The sequence below is a fragment of the Coregonus clupeaformis genome, chromosome 20 (genome assembly GCF_020615455.1).
Source record: "Coregonus clupeaformis isolate EN_2021a chromosome 20, ASM2061545v1, whole genome shotgun sequence".
Classification (NCBI taxonomy): Eukaryota; Metazoa; Chordata; class Actinopteri; order Salmoniformes; family Salmonidae; genus Coregonus; species Coregonus clupeaformis.
Genome location: NC_059211.1, coordinates 9,844,067 through 9,868,759, shown reverse-complemented (window position 1 = coordinate 9,868,759; position 24,693 = coordinate 9,844,067). Strand labels below are relative to the sequence as shown.

Sequence of the window (24,693 nt, the reverse complement as noted above, 5' to 3'; positions counted from 1 at the left end):
ACTCATTAGAGAGGAAGAACTCGGTAAACACTAATGACCTGTGCTTCAACCAAGACAGAAAAGTTACAGCTAGCATTATTATTTACAGGGCAATATGTGGTAAGAGTTCTCCTCAGTAGTGACAATGACAGAAGCCTGTGTCTGTACTAAATTGTAACTCGGTGAAACCATTGCAGACTTCAGTCTAATTCAAGTATTGCAGACTTCAGTCTAATTCTAGAGAGTGATGTATTAGCTACAGTTCCTTTATTATTCCTCTTCTTCTGAAGATGTGACATTTCATAGCTGGAATGGAAGGAAAGCTGTCCTTTCAAAATCATTCATTGAGAGAGAAGAAAATGGAGCAAAATAGTTAACTTTACCCTAAGCACAGCTACAGTTGAAGTCGAAAGTTTACATACACCTTAGCCAAATACATTTCAACTCAGTTTTTCACAATTCCTGACACTTAATCCTAGTAAAAATTCCCTGTCTAGTAGGTCAGTTAGGATCACCACTTTATTTTAAGAATGTGACATTTCAGAATAATAGTAGAGAGAATTATTTATTTCAGCTTTTATTTATTTAATCACATTCCCAGTGGGTCAGAAGTTTACATACACTCAATTAGTATTTGGTAACATTGCCTTTAAATTGTTTTACTTGGGTCAAACATTTCGGGTAGCCTTCCACAAGCTTCCCACAATAAGTTGGGTGAATTTTGGCCCATTCCTCATGACAGAGCTGGTGTAACTGAGTCAGGTTTGTAGGCCTCCTTGCTCGCACACACTTTTTCAGTTCTGCCCACACATTTTCTATAGGATTGAGGTCAGGGCTTTGTGATGGCCACTCCAATACCTTGACTTTGTTGTCCTTAAGCCATTTTGCCACAACTTTGGAAGTATGCTTGGGGTCATTGTCCATTTGGAAGACCCATTTGCGACCAAGCTTTAACTTCCTGACTGATGTCTTGAGATGTTGCTTCAATATATCCACATAATTTTCCTTCCTCATGATACATTTACATTTACGTCATTTAGCAGACGCTCTTATCCAGAGCGACTTACATTATTATTATTTTTTTTCATACCCCCTGTGGGAATCGAACCCACAACACTGGCGTTGCAAACGCCATGCTCTATCAACTGAGCTACATCCCTGCCGGCCATTCCCTCCCCTACCCTGGACGACGCTGGGCCAATTACGCGCCGCCCCATGGGTCTCCCGGTCACGGCCGGCTACGACAGAGCCTGGATTCGAACCAGGATCTCTAGTGGCACAGCTAGCATGCGATGCAGTGCCTTAGACCACTGCGCCACTCAGGAGACATGATGCCATTTATTTTGTGAAGTGCACCAGTCCCTCCTGTAGCAAAGCTCTCCCACAGCATGATGCTGCCACCCCCGTGCTTCACGTTTGGGATGGTGTTTCTTTCGGCTTGCAAGCAACCCCCTTTTTCCTCCAAACATAACGAAGGTCATTATGGCAAACAATTATATTTTTGTTTCATCAGACCAGAGGACATTTCTCCAAAAAGCACGATCTTTGTCCCCATGTGCAGTTGCAAACAATAGTCTGGCTTTTTTATGTCAGTGTTGGAGCAGTGGCTTCTTCCTTGCTGAGCGGCCTTTCAAGTTTGTCGATATAGGACCCGTTTTACTGTGGATATAGATACTTTTGTACCTGTTTCCTCCAGCATCTTCACAAGGTCCTTTCCTGTTGTTCTGGGATTGATTTGCACTTTTCTCACCAAAGTACGTTCATCTCTAGGAGACAGAACGCGTCTCCTTCCTGAGCGGTATGACGGCTGCGTGGTCCCATGGTGTTTATACTGGTGTACTATTGTTTGTACAGATGAATGTGGTACCTTCAGCCTCTTGGAATTTGCTCCCAAGGATGAACCAGACTAGTTGAGGTCTACAATTTTTTGGCTGATTTCTTTTGATTTTCCTATGATGTCAAGCAAAGAGGCACTGAGTTTGAAGGTAGGCCTTGAAATACGTCCACAGGCACACCTCCAATTGACTCAAATGATGTCAATTAGCCTATCAGAAGCTTCTAAAGCCATGACATCATTTTCTGGAATTTTCCAAGCTGTTTAAAGGCACAGTCAACTTAGTGTATGAAAACTTCTGACCCACTGGATTTGTGAAACAGTGAATTATAAGTGAAATAATCTGTCTGTAAACAATTGTTGGAAAAATTACTTGTGTCATGCACAAAGTAGATGTCCTAACCGACTTGCCAAACCTATTAACAAGAAATTTGTGGAGTGGTTGAAAAACGAGTTTTAATGACTCCAACCTAAGTGTATGTAAACTTCCGACTTCAACTGTATTTGGCCGTGTTCACATTTTCAGAGCACAAGTCCTCCTTTGATTGTCAGGGCTGAAAAATGTATTAAATTACACTTCATGTTGTTGAGATGCTTGGTTTGCTATTTCTTCCCTGATAGAAAAAGTATTGCAAATAAACCGCAAAATTCCAAATATAGAGTTTGTTATTGTAATGCGTTTCAATGCTGGCGGGAATAAAGGAAACTTAAATGCAGTGCTTGAAATGGTGTCCTTAAAGCTAATTGATACACAACATTTCAGTTAAAAAGGAGAGTGAAACTTTTAATCAAAATGCTTCAAATGATGAACATGGTATCCAAAGGAGAGTTTTCACATTCATCATTGATTTCAGGATCAATTGGTTGAGAGTTCATGCTGCTTTATAACATTTTCTTTTACACCTTTGACGGTCAGTCACAACTGTGTTTGTTCACGCCAGTGGCATACTAATGGGGTTGTACGTGTACAAGTGTTCTAAAAACAGGGATGCTCTACTACTGGCCATTTAATTTGGCACTGCATGTCTCTTTCACACATTTTTATGGATTCTGAATAAGGGTGTACTGTATTGTATGTTCTCTAAAAAACACTTAATGATATAACAGTTCTCCAGAACTGTAATTGTGAGATGAAAGTTCTGTCTTCTCATATCCCTGGCTTAGCCAAGCACGTTTTGTAGATCTTAGCCCTTTTCCAGTCTACAGCCTTGGTGAATCATATCCAGTGTCTTTTTCAGAGTGGCTACATTTCTCTCTTTGATTTTCTTTTGTACTGATAGAAGACTCTTCTGTTCCCTCAGGGTTTAGCCGGGCTGCCCTGCCGTTCGGCTTAGTGCGGAGAGAGCTGTCTTGTGAGGGTTATCCGATCGACCTACGCTGTCCAGGAAGTGATGTCATCATGATTGAAAGTGCCAACTACGGCCGAACTGACGACAAGATCTGCGACGCTGACCCCTTCCAGATGGAGAACATCAACTGCTATCTCCCGGACGCCTACAAGATCATGTCACAAAGGTAAACCCACTGCAATGCCTGATGGGAACTGTTGTTTTTCATTGTAATCAATTTGGATTAACACATGGTCAGAATCAAAATGGGATATCAATATTCAGTTATCAGCAATATAATTTCAATGAGTTTTGACTTCCCCCAGACATAACCAACCCAAATTCACTCAGCATTAAGAGATTGCGCTTCTCCGACTGCTTTCATTGGCAAATCCTATTGCAAGACTAAGGTCAGACTCCTTGGCAGGAATGGCCACTGTATGCTCCCAGATGCCCAGTGTCTGCTACAGGGGAGTCTGTAGACTACACACTACATAACAGTCTGTATTGTACAGACAGGAGTCTGTGGACTACACACTACAGAGGGGTATACTATGAAGCAAGCTAGATCTACTAATCTTCAGTTAGCATCCTATTCCAGCTCAGGCTTCATCCATACTATGACAGTGGATATTGCTTGTCCACCTGCCCCTAACTCTAGCAGGCTTGTAACTGCGCGTGCATGTCACACTTGGCTAATGTTTGGTATACTCAGTGTGTATTATAATGCATGAGTTTTCTGTATGGGTGTTCATTGAGACACTGCTGAAACATCAGTCCATGGGCAAGTTAGTGCCACATTTTAATTTGTGCCAAAATCAAAATGAAAGAAAAGTTATATTGCAAATTCAGCAGGCTATCGTGTGAAATATACTTTTAGAAGTGGTGTCTTTATTTTATTACTTTGGCGTGCTTTGGTGTGGTTATCAATGCACAAGCACCTTTTTCCCCACTCCTATCGATCAAATAATTGTATTAAGTCATACAGACATTTTACTGTGCGTGAAGTTCCAAATGCATTTGTCATTACTAAATGTGTGATGTGATAGATATGTTAACATTACTATGTTTTAACACACAAAACACATTTGAGTAATAAAATATTTAATCAATTGTCTTCCTCAAATGAAATGGATGATGACGCAATCTTTGCGAGAGGGAGAGAATCTGATTTCATTGGTCCTCAACTCGCGGCTTAAACACTTAGTTCAGGATACATTTAGTTAACCCTGAGTTAGCCTGCCCCGAAGCAGGTTAGATCTGAAGGATTCGTTGCCATAGAAATTTACCTGGCTAGAAAGTGAGCCACTTTCTTGGTACCGGTTATCCGAAGTTGAACTCAAGAGTTGACCAAAGTTACCTCGCTAACTCTAACTATATTCGTAGTAGAGGGCACAGGAGAGTCTTTTTAGCAATACACTGATTTTCATAATACAAAATGGACTAATATCATAATAATGACCACTTTCTCTGACTATACAAAGCATCGCTTGAATGTGGCTTGAATAGATATGAACACCTACACACCTCAGTAAACAACCCGTAGAATAATTGTGCATCTTAATACACAAGGCTTGTCACACAGGGTTGCAGTGAGACAAAGTGCATGGGATGGCATGACGTACGAGCGCCACAACCCAAGATATTGGATCATTTGAGGCTGTCAGCAACTCTGGCAAATCTGTCTGGGGAAATAAGAAATAATGAAATAAAACAGAGTTGCCGTTGTATTCAGGGCGGTTATTGTCAACTCGTATTTGATGAAGTCATATAGCTGACTCCCACGGTCGATCCGGCCTGAGAGGCTTTAATACCCCGTGTGTGACCCTGCTGAGTAGCACACAGGCTCAGACATATAGTCACAGAGAAATTGCCCACTGGATCAAACATTGTCCTTACACGTTCTCCAACATCTTTTCACCCAAGCCTCTAATAGCCTTTTCAAGCCTCTAATAGCCGAACCAAGCCAAACTCCTCTGACTGCACGGTCCTGGTTAAACATCCACCATCGTTTCTGGAACCGTGCTGGTAGGGGCAATGTGAAAATAATAAATCAGAGCTAGCAGAGTACGGATGGGGTCGGCACAATAATGTGAAAAGGATGTATCTCGTTAGAACAAAGTCAATGGTTCCACAAACTTTACAAAGGTGTCTATGGGATAATTACCCTCCATTGTTTCAGTGTTGAATATACTTGCTGGCTTCCATCAGCGAGTATACTGTATCAGCGAGTGACTGCTTTCGGTTGCATTGACGTTAATATTTATCTATTTTTGTTTTGTTTTTAATGGAGACCTTGTCCATAAAAGTTAATTAATTAAATAAAAAATAAAAACAATTCTGACCATTCACACCACGGTATCACGGTGAGCCAAATGCTAACACTAAATAACATCATATTTTGTGAAAATCTTCCATTGACATCAATACATGCTTTATATGAAAGCCACGGAAAATTACTGTATTTGAAGTTAGGGGTGAGTAGTATGTTTTCTTTTATATAGTCTTCACACTATAATAACATATTGTTTGCATAACTTATTAATGGATGAATGCAAAACAATACATTTTCATAATACTATCATTACGGGCAGCTTGAATTTGCACCCAAGAACCACATTTGGCATTAATGAAATGCGGGGCAATTCCACAGTAACAGAGACTCAGATTATCCACTTAAAAAGTATGCCAAACAAAAACCATTGATTTCAAAGTTTAATAAACCATCCAACTGTTGTGACGTGACTTTCGTTAATGTGATGACTGTTATTTATCGAATCAACTAACTATGTTTAATTGTTACTCGATTAAATGAATAATGTAACAATTAACTAATTAGGAATTTGGGGCACCACGGAATAAGTTGTTTATAGAGTTACCATCTCCCAAATTTAACTCTAAAAGATACATATATGTTATATATCGATAACAGTCACTTATTAATCATTACCTCATATCAGTCTCATTCTGAACGTCGCATATTTCTTGAATCCGCAAGAACTGTAACCTTACTTATGTGTCAGCAATACTCAAATTGGCTTAATTATTTATTTACTAGCTAACTAAATAATAACACAGAGTACATACAGTACCAGTCAAAAGTTTGGACACACCTACTCATTCAAGGGTTTTTCTTTATTCTTACTATTTTCTACATTGTAGAATAATAGTGAAGACTTCAAAACTATGAAATAACACATATGGAATCATGTAGTAACCAAAAAAGTGTTAAACAAATCAATCATATTATATTTTATATTCTTCAAATAGCCACCCTTTGCCTTTATGACGGCTTTGTACACTCTTGGCATTCTCTCAACCAGCTTCATGAGGTAGTCACCTGGAATGCATTTCAATTAACAGTTGTGCCTTCTTAAAAGTTACAGTGGCTTGCGAAAGTATTCACCCCCCTTGGCATTTTTTCTATATTGTTGCCTTACAACCTGGAATTAAAATTTGTATAATTTGATTTACACAACATACCTACCACTTTGAAGATGCAAATAGTACCCGCAAAACACCAGTCTCAACGTCAACAGTGAAGAGGCGACTCCGGGTTGCTGACCTTCTAGGCAGATTTGCAAAGAAAAAGCCATATCTCAGACTGCCCATCTTAATCTTTTCATTTTATTGGCCAGTCTGAGATATGGCTTTTTCTTTGCAACTCTGCCTAGAAGGTCAGCATCCCGGAGTCACCTCTTCACTGTTGATGTTGAGACTGGTATTTTGAAGGTACTATTTAATGAAGCTGCAAGTTGAGGACCTGTGAGGCGTCTGTTTCTCAAACTAGACACTCTAATGTATTTGTCCTCTTGCTCAGTAGTGCACCGGGGCCTCCCACTCCTCTTTCTATTCTGGTTTGAGACAGTTTGCACTGTTCTGTGAAGGGAGTAGTACACAGCGTTGTATGAGATCTTCAGTTTCTTGGCAATTTCTCGCATGGAATAGCCTTCATTTCTCAGAACAGAATAGACTGACAAGTTTCAGAAGAAAGTTATTTGTTTCTGGCCATTTTGAGCCTGTAATCAAACCCACCATTGCTGATGCTCTAGATACTCAAGTAGTCTCAAGAAGGCCAGTTTTATTGCATCTTTAATCAGCACAACAGTGTTCAGCTGTGCTAACATGATTGCAAAAGTGTTTTCTAATGATCAATTAGCCTTTTAAAATGATAAACTTGGATTAGCAAACACAACATGCCATTGGAACACAGGACTGATGGTTGCTGATAATGGGCCTCTGTACGCCTATGTAGATATTCCATAAAAAATCTGCAGTTTCCAGCTACAATAGCCATTTACAACATTAACAATGTCTGCACTGTATTTCTGATCAATTTGATGTTATTTTAATGGACAATGAATGTAAGAAACCAATGAATGTATTTATGTGTTTGCCGCTCGTCTATCTCTGTGGACCCAAACCCTCTTGGAAATGAGATTTTTGCTGGGTCTTCGCTGAGCTTACTTGTATGGCTCTGATTATCCACTAGAGGTCACAATGTCCTTCTTCTTAAGTTGTCCTGGCTTGGAGTGGAGGGTTCAAATAGAAAAGATACTTCAGGTGCACCTGTGATTGTCTGAGATGGGATCTTCTTCTTCCCAAGTTCTAACCATTTTAAATGTGTAGACTACCGTCTCACGTTTTCTGGTCTCAGAGTTTCAACCATTTGTAACGTTTAGCTCACGCTTCATGTCTACTGGTCTTTCTGGTCTAACCATTTTAAGCCATGTAGCCACAGCTCCATGCTTCCTGGTCTGAGTGGCTTTTTATCTTTAGGTAAAAAGGGGGCGTTCCATCACGCTGACACAATGTCTGTGCTCCATTGGGGCGTGGTTACTGACTGGGCAAAAGTTTATATGAAAAACTATTATCTTATTAGAAGACTAAAATCACATTCCTATCTTCACCAAAATACTCTCTCACTTAATCATATATTTTATACAAAATGTAGATGTAAACTTGACAAATACAATGTGTACACTTTCCGAGTTACAGTTATTTCGCTATACCATCCTGACATCACAAAATAATAAACAATATGTCATGATTATTATTTAGGTCCTCACTGACCATTCTTAACATTCGGATGATAGAAATGAATGTTCCAATGTTCACTTTTTAGGGAAAAAGGATTTGGCGGCAAAACTTTCTCTCTAGACAAGGGCATTATTTTCTCAACACTGGAGAGCTAGGGAGAGAGTTCTCTCCTGCTTAAATTTACGACTCAGTGTTAAGGTGTCAAGACCTTGCACAGCCCCCCCTTCCCCTCTTCTGTGGGAGAGAGGGGGTCTGGCTATCTTCAAACATTTGCCTAGCTTTGATCCACTGTCAGGAGAGTCATGACACAACTCTATGCACAAGGACTACTTTTAACAATTTGCACTGAACATTTTACAAAAAAAACATTTACTGGTAGAACTGTGCTCAAGTTTTGGTAACTGAATTTCGTTTTTTTTATTTGTCCATGTTTTCCAAAATCTGCTCAGAATTAAGATTCAACGATGTCTGCAGAAAGAATGGGGTGTCAACGATGACATGACACATTGACTGTTGAAGTCGGAAGTTTACATACACCTTAGCCAAATACATTTAAACTCAGTTTTTCACAATTCCTGACATTTAATCCTACAAAAAATTCCCTGTTTTAGGTCAGTTAGGATTACCACTTTATTTTAAGAAAGTGAAATGTCAGAGTAATAGTAGAGAATTATTTCTTTCAGATTTTATTTCTTTCATCACATTCCCAGTGGGTCAGAAGTTTACATGCTACCAAATACTAATTGAGTGTATTGCCTTTAAATTGTTTAACTTGGGTCAAACATTTTGGGTAGCCTTCCACAAGCTTCCCACAATAAGTTGGGTGAATGTTGGCCCATTCCTCCTGACAGAGCTGGTGTAACTGAGTCAGGTTCGTAGGCCTCCTTGCTCGCACACACTTTTTCAGTTCTGCCCACACATTTTCTATAGGATTGAGGTCAGGGCTTTGTGATGGCCACTTCAAGACCTTGACTTTGTTGTCCTTAAGCAATTTTGCCACAACTTTGGAAGTATGCTTGGGGTCATTGTCCATTTGGAAGACCCATTTGCGACCAAGCTTTAACTTCCTGACTGATGTCTTGAGATGTTGCTTCAATATATATACACATCATTTTCCTTCCTCATGATGCCATCTATTTTGTTTAGTGCACCAGTCCCTCCTGCAGCAAAGCACCCCCACAGCATGATGCTGCCACCCCATGCAACACGGTTGGGAGGGTGTTCTTCAGCTTGCAAGTTACCCCCTTTTTCCTCCAAACATAACGATGGTCATGATGGCCAAACAGTTCTATTTTTGTTTAATCAGACCAGAGGACATTTCTCCAAAAAGTACGATCTTTGTCCCCATGTGCAGTTGCAAACTGTAGTCTGGCTTTTTTATGGCGGTTTTGGAGCGGTGGCTTCTTCCTTGCTGAGTGGCCTTTCAGGTTATGTCGATATAGGACTTGTTTTACTGTGGACATAGATACTTTTGTACCTGTTTCCTCCAGCATCTTCACAAGGTCCTTTTCTGTTGTTCTGGGATTGATTTGCACTTTTCGCACCAAAGTACATTTATCTCTAGGAGACAGAACACGTCTCCTTCCTGAGCAGTACGACTGCTGCGTGGTCCCATGTTGTTCATACTTGCATACTATTGTTTGTACAGATGAACGTGGTACCTTCAGGTGTTTGGAAATTGCTCCCAAGGATGAACCAGACTTCTGGAGGTCTACAATATTTTTTGGCTGATTTCTTTTGATTTTCTCATGATGTCAAGCAAAGAGGCACTGAGTTTGAAGGTAGGCCTTGAAATACATCCACAGGTATACCTCCAATTGACTCAAATTATATCAATTAGCCTATCAGAAGCTTCTAAAGCCATGACGTCATTTTCTGGAATGTTCCAAGCTGTTTAAAGGCAAAGTCAACTTAGTGTATGTAAACATCTGACCCACTGGAATTGCGATACAGTGAATTATAAGTGAAATAATCTGTCTGTAAACAATTGTTGCAAAAATTAGTTGTGTCATGCACAAAGTAGATGTCCTAACCGACTTGCCAAAACTATAGTTTGTTAACAAGAAATTTGTGGAGTGGTTGAAAAACGAGTTTTAATGACTCCAACTTAAGTGTATGTAATCTTCCGATTTCAACTGTATGTCTAATACTTTTTAAGACTTTTACTGATAGATGTTTTCTAAGACCCCTTTTCCATCTGTTTGATCAGAAATCAAAGCCTTTGCTTATTTCACATTTTTAGGATGGATAATGGTTAAATTTTGTATAAATGTCATAATTTCAAAAACATACTCTTAGCTTTAATTTGACACCCACTTTGACATGCTCCTATGAACTTCACATGTTGGTGCTCATGGGTTCTTTTACATGTAAATGACCTGCTCTTTCTGTGTAAAAATTATTTTGGGTCTGCTAAATGCACCCATTCCCGAAGTTCAGCACTTGTTGGCATATCTCAGCTCTAGAATTGCCACAGTTATCCAAGTAAAATTGGACCGATCAATCAAACCATAACTGATTTAATGAGCCATTCACAGTTTCACTTAGTCTTTGGACTTGCTTGGCTTAATCTTTGGTACGTGAAGAGGGCACGACAACACCTATTCCCCCTCAGGAGACTGAAAAGATTTGTCATGGGTCCCCAGATCCTCAAAAAGTTCTACAGCTGCACCATAGAGAGCATCCTTACCAGTTGCATCACCTCCTGGTATGGCAACTGCTCGGCATCCGACCAAAAGGTGCTACAGAGGGTAGTGCGTACGGCCCAGTACATCACTGGGGCCAAGCTTCCTGCCATCCAGGACCTCTATACTAGGCGGTGACAGAGGAAGGCCCAAAAAATTGTCAAAGACTCCAGTCACGCAAGTCATAGACTGTTCTCTCTGCTACCGCACGGCAAATGGTACCGGAGCGCCAAGTCTAGGTCCAAAAGGCTCCTTAACAGCTTCTATCCCCCAAGCCTTAAGACTGCTGAACAATTAATCAAATGGCTACCCGGACTATTTGCATTTTTTACACTGCTGCTACTCGCTGTTTATTATATATGCATAGTCACTTTACCTTTACCTACATGTACAGTACCAGTCAAAAGTTTGGACACACCTACTCATTCCAGGGTTTTTCTTTATTTTTACTATTTTCTACATTGTAGAATAATAGTGAAGACATCAAAACTATGAAATAACACATTTGGAATCATGTAGTAACCAAAAAAGTGTTTAACAAATCAAAATATATTTTATATTTGAGATTCTTCAAAGTAGCCACCCTTTGCCTTGATGACAGCTTTGCACACTCTTGGCATTCTCGCAACCAGCTTCATGAGGTAGTCACATGGAATGCATTTCAATGAACAGGTGTGCCTTGTTAAAAGTTAATTTGTGGAATTTCTTACCTTCGTAATGAGTTTGAGCCAATCAGTTGTGTTGTGACAAGGTAGGGGGGGGTATACAGAAGATAGCCCTATTTGCTAAAAGACCAAGTCCATATTATGGCGAGAACAGCTCAAATAAGCAAAGAGAAACGGAAGTCCGTCATTATTTTAAGACATGAAGGTCAGTCAATACGGAACATTTCAAGAACTTTCAAAGTTTCTTCAAGTGCAGTCGCAAAAACCATCAAACGCTATGATGAAACTGGCTCTCATGAGTACCGCCACAGGAAAGGAAGAGTTGCCTCTGCTGCAGACAATAAGTTAATTAGAGTTATCAGCCTCAGAAATTGCAGTAACAGACACATCTCAACATCAACTGTTCAGAGACTGCGTGAATCAGACCTTCATGGTCGAATTGTTGCAACAAAAAAAAAAAACAATACTAAAGGACACCAATAAGAAGAAGAGACTTGCTTGGGCCAAGAAACATGAGCAATGGACATTAAACCGGTGGAAATCTGTCCTTTGGTCTGGAGTACAATTTTGAGATTTTTGGTTCCAACCGCCGTGTCTTTGTGAACGGATTATGTCCGCGTGTGTAGTTCCCACTGTGAATCATGAAGGAGGAGGTGTGATGGTGTGGGGGTGCTTTGCTCGTGACACTGTCTGTGATTTATTTAAATTAGAGGCACACTTAACCAGCATGGCTACCACAGCATTCTGCAGTGATACGCCATCCCATCTGTTTTGGGCTTAGTGGGACTATCATTTGTTTTTCAACAGGACAATGACCCAACACAACTCCAGGCTGTGTAAAGGCTATTTTACCAAGAAGGAGAGTGATGGAGTGCTGCATCAGATGACCTGACCTCCACAATCACCTGACCTCTAACCAATTGAGATGGTTTGGGATGAGTTGGACCGCAAAGTGAAGGAAAAGCAGCCAACAAGTGCTCAGCATATGTGGGAACTCCTTCAAGACTGTTGGAAAATCATTCCAGGTGAAGCTGGTTGAGAGAATGCCAAGAATGTGCAAAGCTGTCACCAAGGCAAAGGGTGGCTACTTTGAAGAATCTAAAATATATTTAGATTTTTTAAACACTTTTTTTGTTACTACATGATTCCATATGTGTTATTTCATAGTTTTGATCTCTTCACTAAATTAAATAAATTGGTCATTTAGCAGACGCTCTTATCCAGATCGACTTACAGGAGCAATTAGGGTTAAGTGCCTTGCTCAAGGGCACATCGACATATTTTTCACCTAGTTGGCTCGGGGATTAGAACCAGCGACCTTTCGCTTACTGGTACAATGCTCTTAACCACTAAGCTACCTGCCGCCCCATTATTCAACAAGGTAGAAAATAGTGAAAATAAAGAAAAACCCTTGAATGAATAAGTGTGTCCAGACTTTTGACTGGTACTGTACATATTACCTCAGTTACCTCGGCTAACCTGTACCCTCACACATTGACTCGGTACCGTTACCCCCTGTATATAGCCTTGTTATTGTTATTTTATTGTGTTACTTTTTTTACTTTAATTTATTTAGTAAGTATTTTCTTAACTTTTTTTAAACTGCATTGTTGTGTAAGGGCTTGTAAGTAAGCATTTCACGGTAAGGTGTAAACCTGTTGTAGTCGGCGCAAATTTGCTTTGATTTGATTTGATAGAAAATGCTGGCAGGATCAACCAGGTAGGCCCCGCAACATTGAGGTTTACCTGGGAGCACAGCGAAGCGCAGGGGCACCCCCCCCCGGCATGCTGCTTAGGTGGGCCATGCCCTGCATTAGAACGCTATCGGAGGACCACTGAGACGGATGGGTTGACTGGGTCTTGCTCGGAGTGAGGCCAGCCGGGCGTGTTGGAGAGCAGGGGGGAAGTCTCCAAAAGAGGCACGGCTGATGGGGGCCCTCCCAGGGTGGATCATGTAGCAATCGGTCAGGAGGAGTGAAACTGGTACGACAGACAGAGAAGGACCAAGGGGATGGATGGTCTAATGCAGGGAGTGAGAACCAGGAATGGAAGCACCATAGCCGATCCCCAATACAGTGCCTTCAGAAAGTATTCATACCCCATGACATATTCCACATTTTGTTGTGTTACAGCCTGAATTCAAAATGGATTAATTAAATAAAAATCTCACCCATCTACACATAATACCACATAATGACAAAGTGAAAACATGTTTTGGGACATGTTTCCAAATGTATTGAAAATTAAATACAAAACTATTCAATTTACATAACTACTCACACCACTGAGTCAATACATGGTAGAATCACCTTTGGCAGCGATTACAGCAGTGAGTCTTTCTGGGTATGTCTCTAAGAGCTTTTGTACACCTGGATTGTACAATATTTGTACATTATTCTTAAAAAAATTATTCAAGCTCTGTCAAGTTGGTTGTTGATAATTGCTAGACAGCCATTTTCAAGTCTTGTCATAGATTTTAAAGCTAAGTTAAGTCAAAAATATAACTAGGCCACTCAGGAACATTGAATGTCGTCTTGGTAAGCAACTCTAGTGTATATTTGGCCTTGTGTTTTAGGTCATTGTCCTGCTGAAAGGTGAATTTGTCTCCCAGTGTCTGTTTATCCCAAAAAAAATACTCCCCAGTTAACAAAATATGAAGTGGTACTCAGTGATGTGTTATGTTGGATTTGCCCCAACGCTTTGTATTCAGGACATAAAGTTGATTTCTTTGCCACATGTTTTGCAGTTTTACTTTAGTGCCTTATTGCAAACAGGATGCATGTTTTGAAAAAATAAAATGCTGTACAGGCTTCCTTCTTTTCACTCTGTCAATTAGGTTAGTATTGTGGAGTAACTACAATGTTTGTTGATCCATCCTCAGATTTCTCCTATCACAGCCATTAAACTCTGTAACTGTTTTAAAGTCATGATTGGCCTCATGGTGAAATCCCTGAGCGGTTTCCTTCCTTTCCGGCAACTGAGTTAGGAAGGACGCCTGTATCTTTGTAGTGACTGGGTGTATTGATACACCATCCAAAGTGTAATTAATAACTTCACCATGCTCAAAGGGATATTCAATGTCTGCTTTTTTTTTTACCCATCTATCAACAGGTGCCCTTCTTTGCGAGGCATAGGAAAACCTCCCTGTTCTTTGTGGTTGATTCTGAGGTTGAAATGCACTGCTCGACTGAGGGACCTTACAGATAGTTGTATTTGTGTGGTGCAGAAATTAGGTAGTCATGTTAAACACTGTTATTGCACACAGAGTGAGTCCATGCAACTTATTATGTGACTTGTTACATCATTTTTACTCCTGAACTTATTTAGGCTTGCCATAACAAAGGGGTTGAATTCTTATTGACTAAAGACATTTAAACTTTTCATGTTTTATGACTTTGTAAAGTGTGGGTAGGTCAGTGACACAAAAGCAGGCTGTAACACAAAAAAATGTGGAAAGATTCAAGGAGTGTGAATACTTTCTGAAGGCACTGTATCTACCTGCACCATCACTAGGGCCAGATCATTTTTTTGGGACCCTCCACAGAGGGCAGAGACAGACTCAGAGGTCACCAGAGGAATGGTCACCTGCCGAGAGTGAGAAACCAGGCATGGGAGAATGAATAAAGTATATAAATATTGCTCTCTGAACAACTTAAAAGGATCCAAATTGCAACAGGATACAAATAGATCTAATGGCAATAAATGTTTTTGATGAAGAATACATTTTTAAAAGTTCATTATAGAAGTGTATTAATTGGTTATGTCCCCAGGAGTGACAGCTACTGTATTTCCTCAGGTGTGACACCTCATGTCACACCATGGGGGAAAAAAACTGTCACACAGTTAGAAAACTCAGGCTGTGTGGTCCATTTTGGGCCTTATTTTTAACAGTAAGCCTTCCATATGATTTCACCACAACATGTTTTCATTTCATTTTATACTTAAATTGTTTAAAAAAATTATTTTCATATATCAATTCAAAAGGCATTACATCAAATGACTAAGAAACTGACCTCTTTTATGTCAATGGCAGAGAAGTGCAATATTTTGATAAATATTTCTGATAAAGTTTACAATCTGTTCAGGCCATGTGCTCCAGCCATGTCTTCTGTACTTTCTCATTGCAAGAGAACCATCCCCAGCACAATGGTGCCCAAATTCTGTCTCTTTGTTTAATCACAGAATTGTGTCACATCAGGTGGACATTGCTTTTAGGGACAAAATGTAATCAATCAGAACTATTTGGTAATATCATGAATAGACTTGGGGACTATTGTTTCTTGAAATTAACTTCTGAGTTATAACTACAAGAGTAGGTGAAGGGAAGTTAATTTTTTCATAAAGTCCCACAACCTTACATGGGACAGTCACACCATAGGACTGTCCCATGGTCACGTTTGGTTCAAAATTGTAATAAAACAAATAATACACTGCATGAATTTACTCATGATCCAAATAAAAAATCAAAGCTTTTAGTATTATATCACAATTTTAGCCAATTTAAGTTAAGTTATATTTGTGTTTGCCATCATGGACAAAAAAGGGGGGGGGGTCATGTCAACTACCCATTTATAGAATTGGACTGAATTTGGAAAGAAAATCCAATGAAACAATGCCTAAGCAGCCAACATCAATTATCTTCAAAACATATAATGAACTTCACTGGGTATTGGAATGCAAAGTCAGTGTTGTAGCCAGGAGGTCTGATCCTCTACATTTCCACAAGTCAAAATGGACTACTGTTCTCTGCCCTTTTTTGAGCTGAAATTAGCTGAAAATGTCCATATGTGGGACAACTGGCATAAAATGATGTATGTTCTCTCTTTTATAATTGTGCCATCATATGTTTAGGAGACACAGCCGGCATTACTTTCTTTAATGTTTTCCCAAAACTAATCTGAGATAAGAAAGTACATCATCTAAATGAGCCCTCCTTTAATGGAAAACGGTTCACAACATAATGAACTGCTGTCTTGTAGAGTAGAGTATCACATAGGCAATGAGTTTGATGGATCTTGTTGGCACTAGGAGTTGTTTTTATATCAAGTTGGCTTATTATATGAGCACCATGATTTTATGAAAATAGCCCAAGGACTGATGTGGCTCAATTAGAATGTCTAGCTGCAAGCAATTAGGCAGCTCAAGTGGGGGATAATCTGTACAGAAATATTTCACTGAGACCCCTCCCCAACAGATGTGGACCTGCAAAGATAGACAGTTTTAGGACCAATTTTAATAATAATAATCATATTATTATTAATCATAAAAATAATACATAATTTATATTATTATTTTAATATTTACAATTGTACTAGTAATACATTGTTTCTTAGTATCAGGGCCTGATTGAGAAATCATAGGCCCCAGGGCTTTGTTTTTTTATAGTCCCCCACACCATCATTTTATGTAAACAAATCCTTGCACCAAGATGCAATTCGATGTGTGGTAAATTTACTGTTGAAGAAAAAGCCCCTTTATAATAAACCCATAATAACATGTACGATGTGGCATAGGCTACAGTGGGGAACATATGGGAACATGTGTGACCGACTTCCTCGATTCGGTCTTATGTAGCAATTTTTTTTTTTTTTTTTTTTTTTTTACATTGGATAAAAGTAGAGACTCAGAGCTAGAAAATTGTATATCATACACTGCAGTTGAGGAACAATGGGAAAGTCATTCTCCTTTGAAAGTTGATTAACTTGTAACCCCACTTTTGAGAAAATGCTCCTTGAATGTTCTTTGTCTACACCCATTCAGCATCATTCACACCCGCTTAAGCATTAGTCCCACCCATCTCTTTAAGGATTCACATGTGAGGCCATGTGGTAGTTTATTTGTCATATACACAGGATACAGAAGGTGTAAACGGTACAGTGATAGTACTTGCATACTTGCATAGTATGTTACCAACCCTTAGTAAACTTCTGGAAAAATTGTGTTTGACCAGATACAATGCTATTTTCAGTAAACAAACTGACAACATACTTTCAGCACGCTTATATGAAAGGACATCAACAAGCAGAGCACTTACACAAGTGACTAATGATTGACTGAGAGAAATTGATGATAAAATGATTGTGGGGGCTGTCTTGTTAGACTTCAGTGCAGCTTTTGACATTATTGATCACAGTCTGCTGCAGGAAAAACGTATGTGTTATGGCTTTACAGCCCCTGCTATAATGTGGATAAAGAGTTACTTGTCTAACAGATCACAGATGGTGTCATTTAATGGAATCCTCTCAAACATAATCCAGGTAGAATCAGGAATTCCCCAGGGTAGCTGTTTAGGCCCCTTACGTTTTTCCATCTTTACTAACGACATGCCACTGGCTTTGAGTAAAGCCAGTGTGTCTATGTATGCGGATGACTCAACACTATACACGTCAGCTACTACAGCAACTGAAATAACTGCAACACTTAACAAAGAGCTGCAGTTAGTTTCGGAATGGGTAGCAAGGAATAAGTTAGTCCTAAATATTTCCAAAACTAAAAGCATTGTATTTGGGACAAATCATTCATTAAACCCTAAACGTCAACTACATCTCATAATGAATAATGTGGAAATTTAGCAAGTTGAGGTGACTAAACTGTCATGTTCAAAACATAGCTAATATGGGGAGAAGTCTGTCCATAATAAAGCGCTGCTCTGCACTACACTATCAACAAGGCAGTGGAAGAGAGATTGACTTCATCACTACTTGTTTTTGTAAGAGGTGTTGACAAGCTAAATGTGCCGAGCTGTCTGTTTAAAATACTAGGACACCCATGCATACCCCACAAGACATGCCACCAGAGGTCTCTTCACAGTCCCCAAGTCCAGAACAGACTATGGGAGGCGCACAGTACTACATAGAGCCATAACTACAAACTCTATTCCACATCAGGTAACTGGTGCAAGCAGTAGAATCAGATTTAAAAAACTGGTAAAAATATACCTTATGGAACAACGGGGACTGTGAAGAGACACACACAAAGGTACAGACACATGCATACTCACACATTGTTATATTGTTGTATGGTGGTATTAAATAGTTTGTATTGTAGATATGTAATGGTGTAATAATGTTATATGATGTACTGTTTTATCTTTTGTTTTATATGTAATGTAAGTGCTTTAATATGTTTGGACCCCAGGAAGAGTAGCTGCTGCCTTGGCAGCAGCTAATGGGGATCCCTAATACATACAAATACAAATAGTAGCAATATCAAAAACAGAAAGTTTCCAGATAAAAATATTGTATAAATATGTTATTGTTATTAGATGACGCTTACCCGACACACTTGTCTAAATTGCTATAACCACCCCTCAACCACATCTAGCTAAGTGGATGGGTCACTAATTTCTAGACATGTACACATGTTCAAGAAATACAATCAATGGCCGTAATCACCCCCAGACACACCTGCTAATTTGATGGGTCATGTAATAATCCGGCCGAAGTGTGCAATAATGCCAAGAGTGTGCAAAGCTGTCATCAAGGCATTAGTTTACTCCAATTAGGGGAGGGATGGTAGTGTTAGGTGAAAATAATAAAGGAAAATATCAATAAAAATATATATATTTTATATATATATATTTACCCCATAACATATGGGGGATTGGAAATGATGCAGACAATTACATTGATGGAAGCCACAATCTATCTGCATTATTAAAGCTAATATAATGGGCCTAGCCCAAACCTTGAAAAACAGCCCCAGACCATTATTCCTCTTCCACCAAACTTTACAGTTGGCACTATGCATTCGGGCAGGCTAGCATTCTCCTGGCATCCGCCAAACCCAGATTAGTCCGTCGGACTGCTAGATGGTAAAGCGTGATTCATCACTCCAGAGAACTAGCTTTACACCACTCCAGCTGACGCTTGGCATTGCACATGGGGATCTTAGGCTTGTGTGCGGCTGCTCGGCCATGGAAACCCATTTCATGACGCTCCCGACGAACAGTTATTGTGCTGACGTTGCTTCCAGAGGCAGTTTGGACCTCTGTAGTAAGTGTTCTGTGAGCTTGTGTGGCCTACCACTTCTTTTGCTGAGCCGTTGTTGCTCCTAGACATTTCCACTTCACAATAACAGCACTTACAGTTGACCGGGGCAGCTCTTGCAGAGCAGAAATTTGACGAACTGACTTGTTGGAAAGGTGGCATCCTATGACGGTGCCACGTTGAAAGTGACTGAGCTCTTCAGTACGGGCCATTCTACTGCCAATGTTTGTCTAGGGAGATTGTATGGCTGTGTGCTCGATTTTATACACCTGTCAGCAACGGGTGTGGCTGAAATAGACAAATCCACAATTTTTTTTACTATATATGTATATTATTTTGCTGTGTCTTGGGACCCCCACAGGCCTGAGCCCAGGGGCTTCAGCCCCGGTAAGCCCCTGCATTAATCCAGCCCTGCCTGGTATGTCTGTGTCAATCCACTGTGTGCAGCCGATTCTGAAATGAAAGATGACTAAATGGCCCACATTTGTATCGATTTCTTTTTGACTAATGAGGTTCATTGTAAGTATTCAATAACAGTCATTGATCACTGTAACATGACATGGCCTAGTCCTGTCTGGTCTGTGGATCATGTGTTTTGAGTGAACGTATCAATAGCTAGAATGATCAATGTAGATGGGTCTCTAATGAGGGCTGGGGAATTAATCTAAAAGATTGTAGTATAAATTTTAGTCTGGATTTTACTTTTCAAGCAGCTGTGAAAAAATTTACAAACTGGTATTTCAGCCATTATCACTGGTAATGTTTCAGGATAATGTAATCATGATAATGTTTCAAGTAGCTATTAGGTTCTTAGAAAGGCAAACAATGCCAAAGAAAAAATGTCCATCAGGTTTTGATCCTGAGCATTGAATAATGCTCTGTGCTTACACTATTTATATCAGTGACAGAAGTGCTTGCAGGGCTCCCCAAGGACCTCCATCTCTGCCGCCTGACAGCACACAGCCTTGTACTTCACCTTTCGTACATATGGTGTTAGTATTTATTTAAAGATCTCCAGATTAAGATTTCATATGCCTCCAAAACCAGGAATGGACCTCAATTCAATAGCTTCAACTAGACTTAACTAGTCAAATGAAAAGAGAGAGAGAGAGATTTGCTGTAATTAATGATTGATATCAAATGGTCAGAAAAATGTTCCCTCAGAATTCAGCTGGATCGGTACAACTTTATCATTCAGCTGGACCAGTACGAATATATGATGGCCTCTAGATGAATTGATTGTCAATATCAACGATTGGAGGAGAGTGCTGCTTAATACGAGGCCTCTCATTTCGTTTTTCTGAAAGCCCTATATACAGTATTCTGTAGCCAGGATGACAGTTTGACAACAGTATGTTTAGATTGCAAGGCAACATGCTGATTTAGATATCTCATAAATACAAACGACAGGTCAAGCTAGATGGACAGTAAGTGCCATTCAGACAGTATTTTCTCCTCTGACCTTTGAAAGAGACGGTGAACCCTTGTTTAGTGACTTTGGCCGCCCTAGACAAAACGGCATGAACACAAGCATGTGACAGTAATTACAGTTGGTGGGATTCTAGTCGCCAGGATTCTCAGTTGATCTCACCCCCCCTCACCCCCACTGCTAACAGTAATTTTTTTACAACCTATTTCCCAGAAAACCTTGTTAAACCAGTAAACCAACCTTGGCAGTTCAAATTAGGTCAACATGTCCTGGTATCAGGGATGACTGAGTGTGGTGGCTTTGTTTTCCAATGCTACCCTTATGACTTTCTTGTGGCGGTGGAAATTCCCCCCCAAGAAATGTCCTCACCACCATCAGCAGGACACCCCCTAGAGTGGCATGTCTGCCTTGATAATTGCGCTGCAATCCTCATCAGCGTTTCAGATTAAATGGAGCTAGACGGGTCACTCAGAGTTTAACAGACTCTAATTCAATTGAAATTCAAAGTGGGAGTTCCGCAAAGTAAATTGACCTCTTTTACGTGGCACTTCACTCAGTCACATCGCCTTTCTCTTAGGGGCTAAATGAAAGGTATTGTCTGTGGTCTCATTGTCAATTGTTTGCCCATAAACTCGCTGATGGAAGCCTAGACATGCTAACCTCCACTGTTATTGGTAAAGCTGAGAGGTTAGCATGTCTTGGGGTTATGATCTTTGACCCTCTGTTACTTTCTCACTCATCTTTATTCACGATACATTCAGGATTATCCGTAATCATGGTATAATACACATTAATTTTGAAGTGTTATTCTATTCTTATTTATAATAAAAATGACTCCAAAATGACAGAATACACTATTTAGAATTAATTTATTTTGGGCATCAAATAATCTGAAACACAACCAAAATGAACTGCAAATGCATCCAAGTTTGTAGAGCCACAAGATTGATGTAGTCATTGTGTGCTAGGAATATGGAACCAAATACTAAACTTTGACTACTTTATTTCTAAGAATTTAGTGGTGTCAATCATTTTGACCACTAGCTTTTTGAGAAAAAAACATATTACACACTTTCTCTGAGCAATTGTATTATTATAAACATATATATAATTACCCCAACATTTTTTTCATACAATATAGCTCAGTATTTTTATTATTTATTTTATACAGTGATTATTGCTCATCTTTATCAAGGGTGTCAATCATTTTGGACCCCACTGTTTTTCTTTGTGGAAATGCGAATTACATTTTTATTTTCATTTATTATTCAATTAGTCCCTTATCTCTTTGTCCAATTATTCCTTTGACATGCTTTATTTTTTTTATTTATTTCACCTTTATTTAACCAGGTAAGCCAGTTGAGAACAGGTTCTCATTTACAACTGCGAAATGTGAAAGGTTAAATTCCATGTGTGTACATGGTATCACGAGAGCTATCAGTTACACCTTGTTGGCATCTTATCAGACACTTCCTGCTGTCAGCCCAAGTGCTCATTTCAAAAGTAGATTTGCATCAGATCCGTGCAGCGTTCTATGACAATCTAATTGTGCTGATGTCTGGCTCTCCCAAAAGGTCAGGGATGTGATGGGATTAGAGTTGGAATGTTATCGCTCTGATTGCAAAGCCACTATATGGAAGACAGAGGATGTGAAAGTAGAAGGGAGTTTAATTTCGTCCCATGTTCCTGGTCAACTTGATTGCAATTCTGATATTAGCTGTTAATGATATGCTATTGGAAAATGAATGACAGAACAAACTCATGTTACGTTGGGTAGTCGGGTAACACTTTATTTGGATAGTCCATCTGTAGATGCTCTACAGACTATCAGTAACATTTCAACTAACTGTCTAATAACCCTAACCTTAACCCTTATCCTAACCCTAAACTTAACCCTTACCCTAACCCTCACCTTAACCCTTACCCTAACCCATATTTTAAACCTAACCGTAACCTTAGAAAGCAGTTGCTTATCAACAGATAGTTTGTTGATAGTATGACCATCTGTAGAGCATCTACAATCAGGATTCTCCAAATAAAGTGTGACTGCTAGTCGATAGTAAATGAGATGGACAGCACACCAATAAATAATCTTCAATAATCCACATTGTTTTATCAACCTATTGTAAGTGACTGTATATAGTGTGACAACAGCATAATGTTACATCAATGGCTTTAGATGTAATATGTATGTCTAATGTATTGTAATCAGTTTCTATACCAAATTGTTAAAACTCCACTCCTACGACATCATAATTTACATATCCTTAGTTAAGAAATGTTACACTACAAGCCCCAAAAGGTGAGATAATATAGGAAGATCTACAAACTCTCTCTCAAATTGAAGGTTAGGACTTTGGTCTGTGTGTAGAGTCATTAAGGCTTTCTCAATTGGTCTCAAGAGATGTTCACCGACTCAAAGTGAGACAAAGTCACAAACTCCCATAGATCCAGGTCCTACTCTCCAGCTGTAAAATTAGGGCAATACTGTATATCTGAATGTCCCATCAATGCAAATGCTAACATTGAGAGATATGGTTAGGGATATGTGTGAATATTTTCTTTGTCTAATGCTTTCCTTCTTCCTACATGATACACCTAGACAGATCTACTGTACGTCTTATTAGATTCATGAATCTTTGTTGTGATGTTATTTAGTTATACACGTTACAAGCCAGGCATTAAGTCTCCATTCTTCCAGCAATTTTTTATAGTTGGAGCCAGCTGCAATTCATTCGTTTTGCATGATATGCTTATGCATTTAAAAAAAACGGGATCATCAAAGTCACCACATAAAATATGGAAAATGTTGACACACTGCAGACTCATGAAGTGCAACCTGCAAGACAGCCAAGCGCTACATTAAGGGATCAGCATGAGGTGTGTTTTAATTCCATAATTGTAATTCATTTCTATAAACAAATATGCTGATTTTCTTATTTGTTATCACACATGAAGGTCATTAATAAAGTAAAGTCCCTTATGAGACACCTTGCTGGTCTCTCTCTCTCTCTCTCTCTCTCTCTCTCTCTCTCTCTCTCTCTCTCTCTCTCTCTCTCTCTCTCTCTCTCTCTCTCTCTCTCTCTCTCTCTCTCTCTCTCTCTCTCTCTCTCTCTCTCTGTCTCTCTCGCCTGTGACCATTGTGGATATACAGCTTGCGTTTTGTTTCATGACACTGTCTAAATTGGATTTTACACTGAGCTATAACTGCTTTTACTAATGCCAAAAGCAAAACAAATTACATTTTCCCTTTGACAAAGTAATCATTTGCTCCTTGTATGTATTTAAAGAAAATAGAGTAGTGAATTATATTAATTGTCATAGATGCTGACTGGGGAAGGCGGAAAAAAAGAAAGGGGACTTGAGAGAGATTAATTGCCTTCAGGCCCGGTCAGGAAACATCTAATGGCTAATTCAGCTCCCTACTGTTATCATGATTTAGTGGGCTTTTCATTTTAACACTGGGTTGTTTGTACAAGTCAGTGGATTTTGCTCGGCAGAAAGTTGGAAAAGATCCTTAAGACAAAGATTTTGTCAAGTTTGATCTAAAAAGGTCTGTCTACATATTCACTGCATATCTAGGGTAACCATTGACAATAGGCTAGCATGATTATGCTAATTACTTACTTACAGTCAATGACAGAACACTGATGATGTCATTTTAAAACAAGGCAGGAAGAGTCAAACCAAAATAAAGAAATATTTACTCAACAAACTCTCATACATTTCCAATAATCTATTGTAAA

General features: G+C 39.4%; 1 protein-coding gene across 17 annotated transcripts in view; it reads left to right on the top strand.

Annotated features, from left to right (window-relative positions):
• adgrl2a (adhesion G protein-coupled receptor L2a) overlaps window positions 1–24,693 on the top strand; it is a 191,108-nt gene that overhangs the window by 84,876 nt on the left and 81,539 nt on the right. For all 17 annotated transcript variants that reach the window (XR_006657096.1, XM_045205298.1, XM_045205296.1 and 14 more), the window contains exon 3: window positions 3,115–3,328. Coding sequence is in view for 16 of the 17 variants with exons in the window: in XM_045205298.1 (XP_045061233.1) it covers window positions 3,115–3,328 (214 nt within the window). In the remaining variant the exon portion in view is untranslated. The remainder of the gene's footprint in view (window positions 1–3,114; window positions 3,329–24,693) is intronic.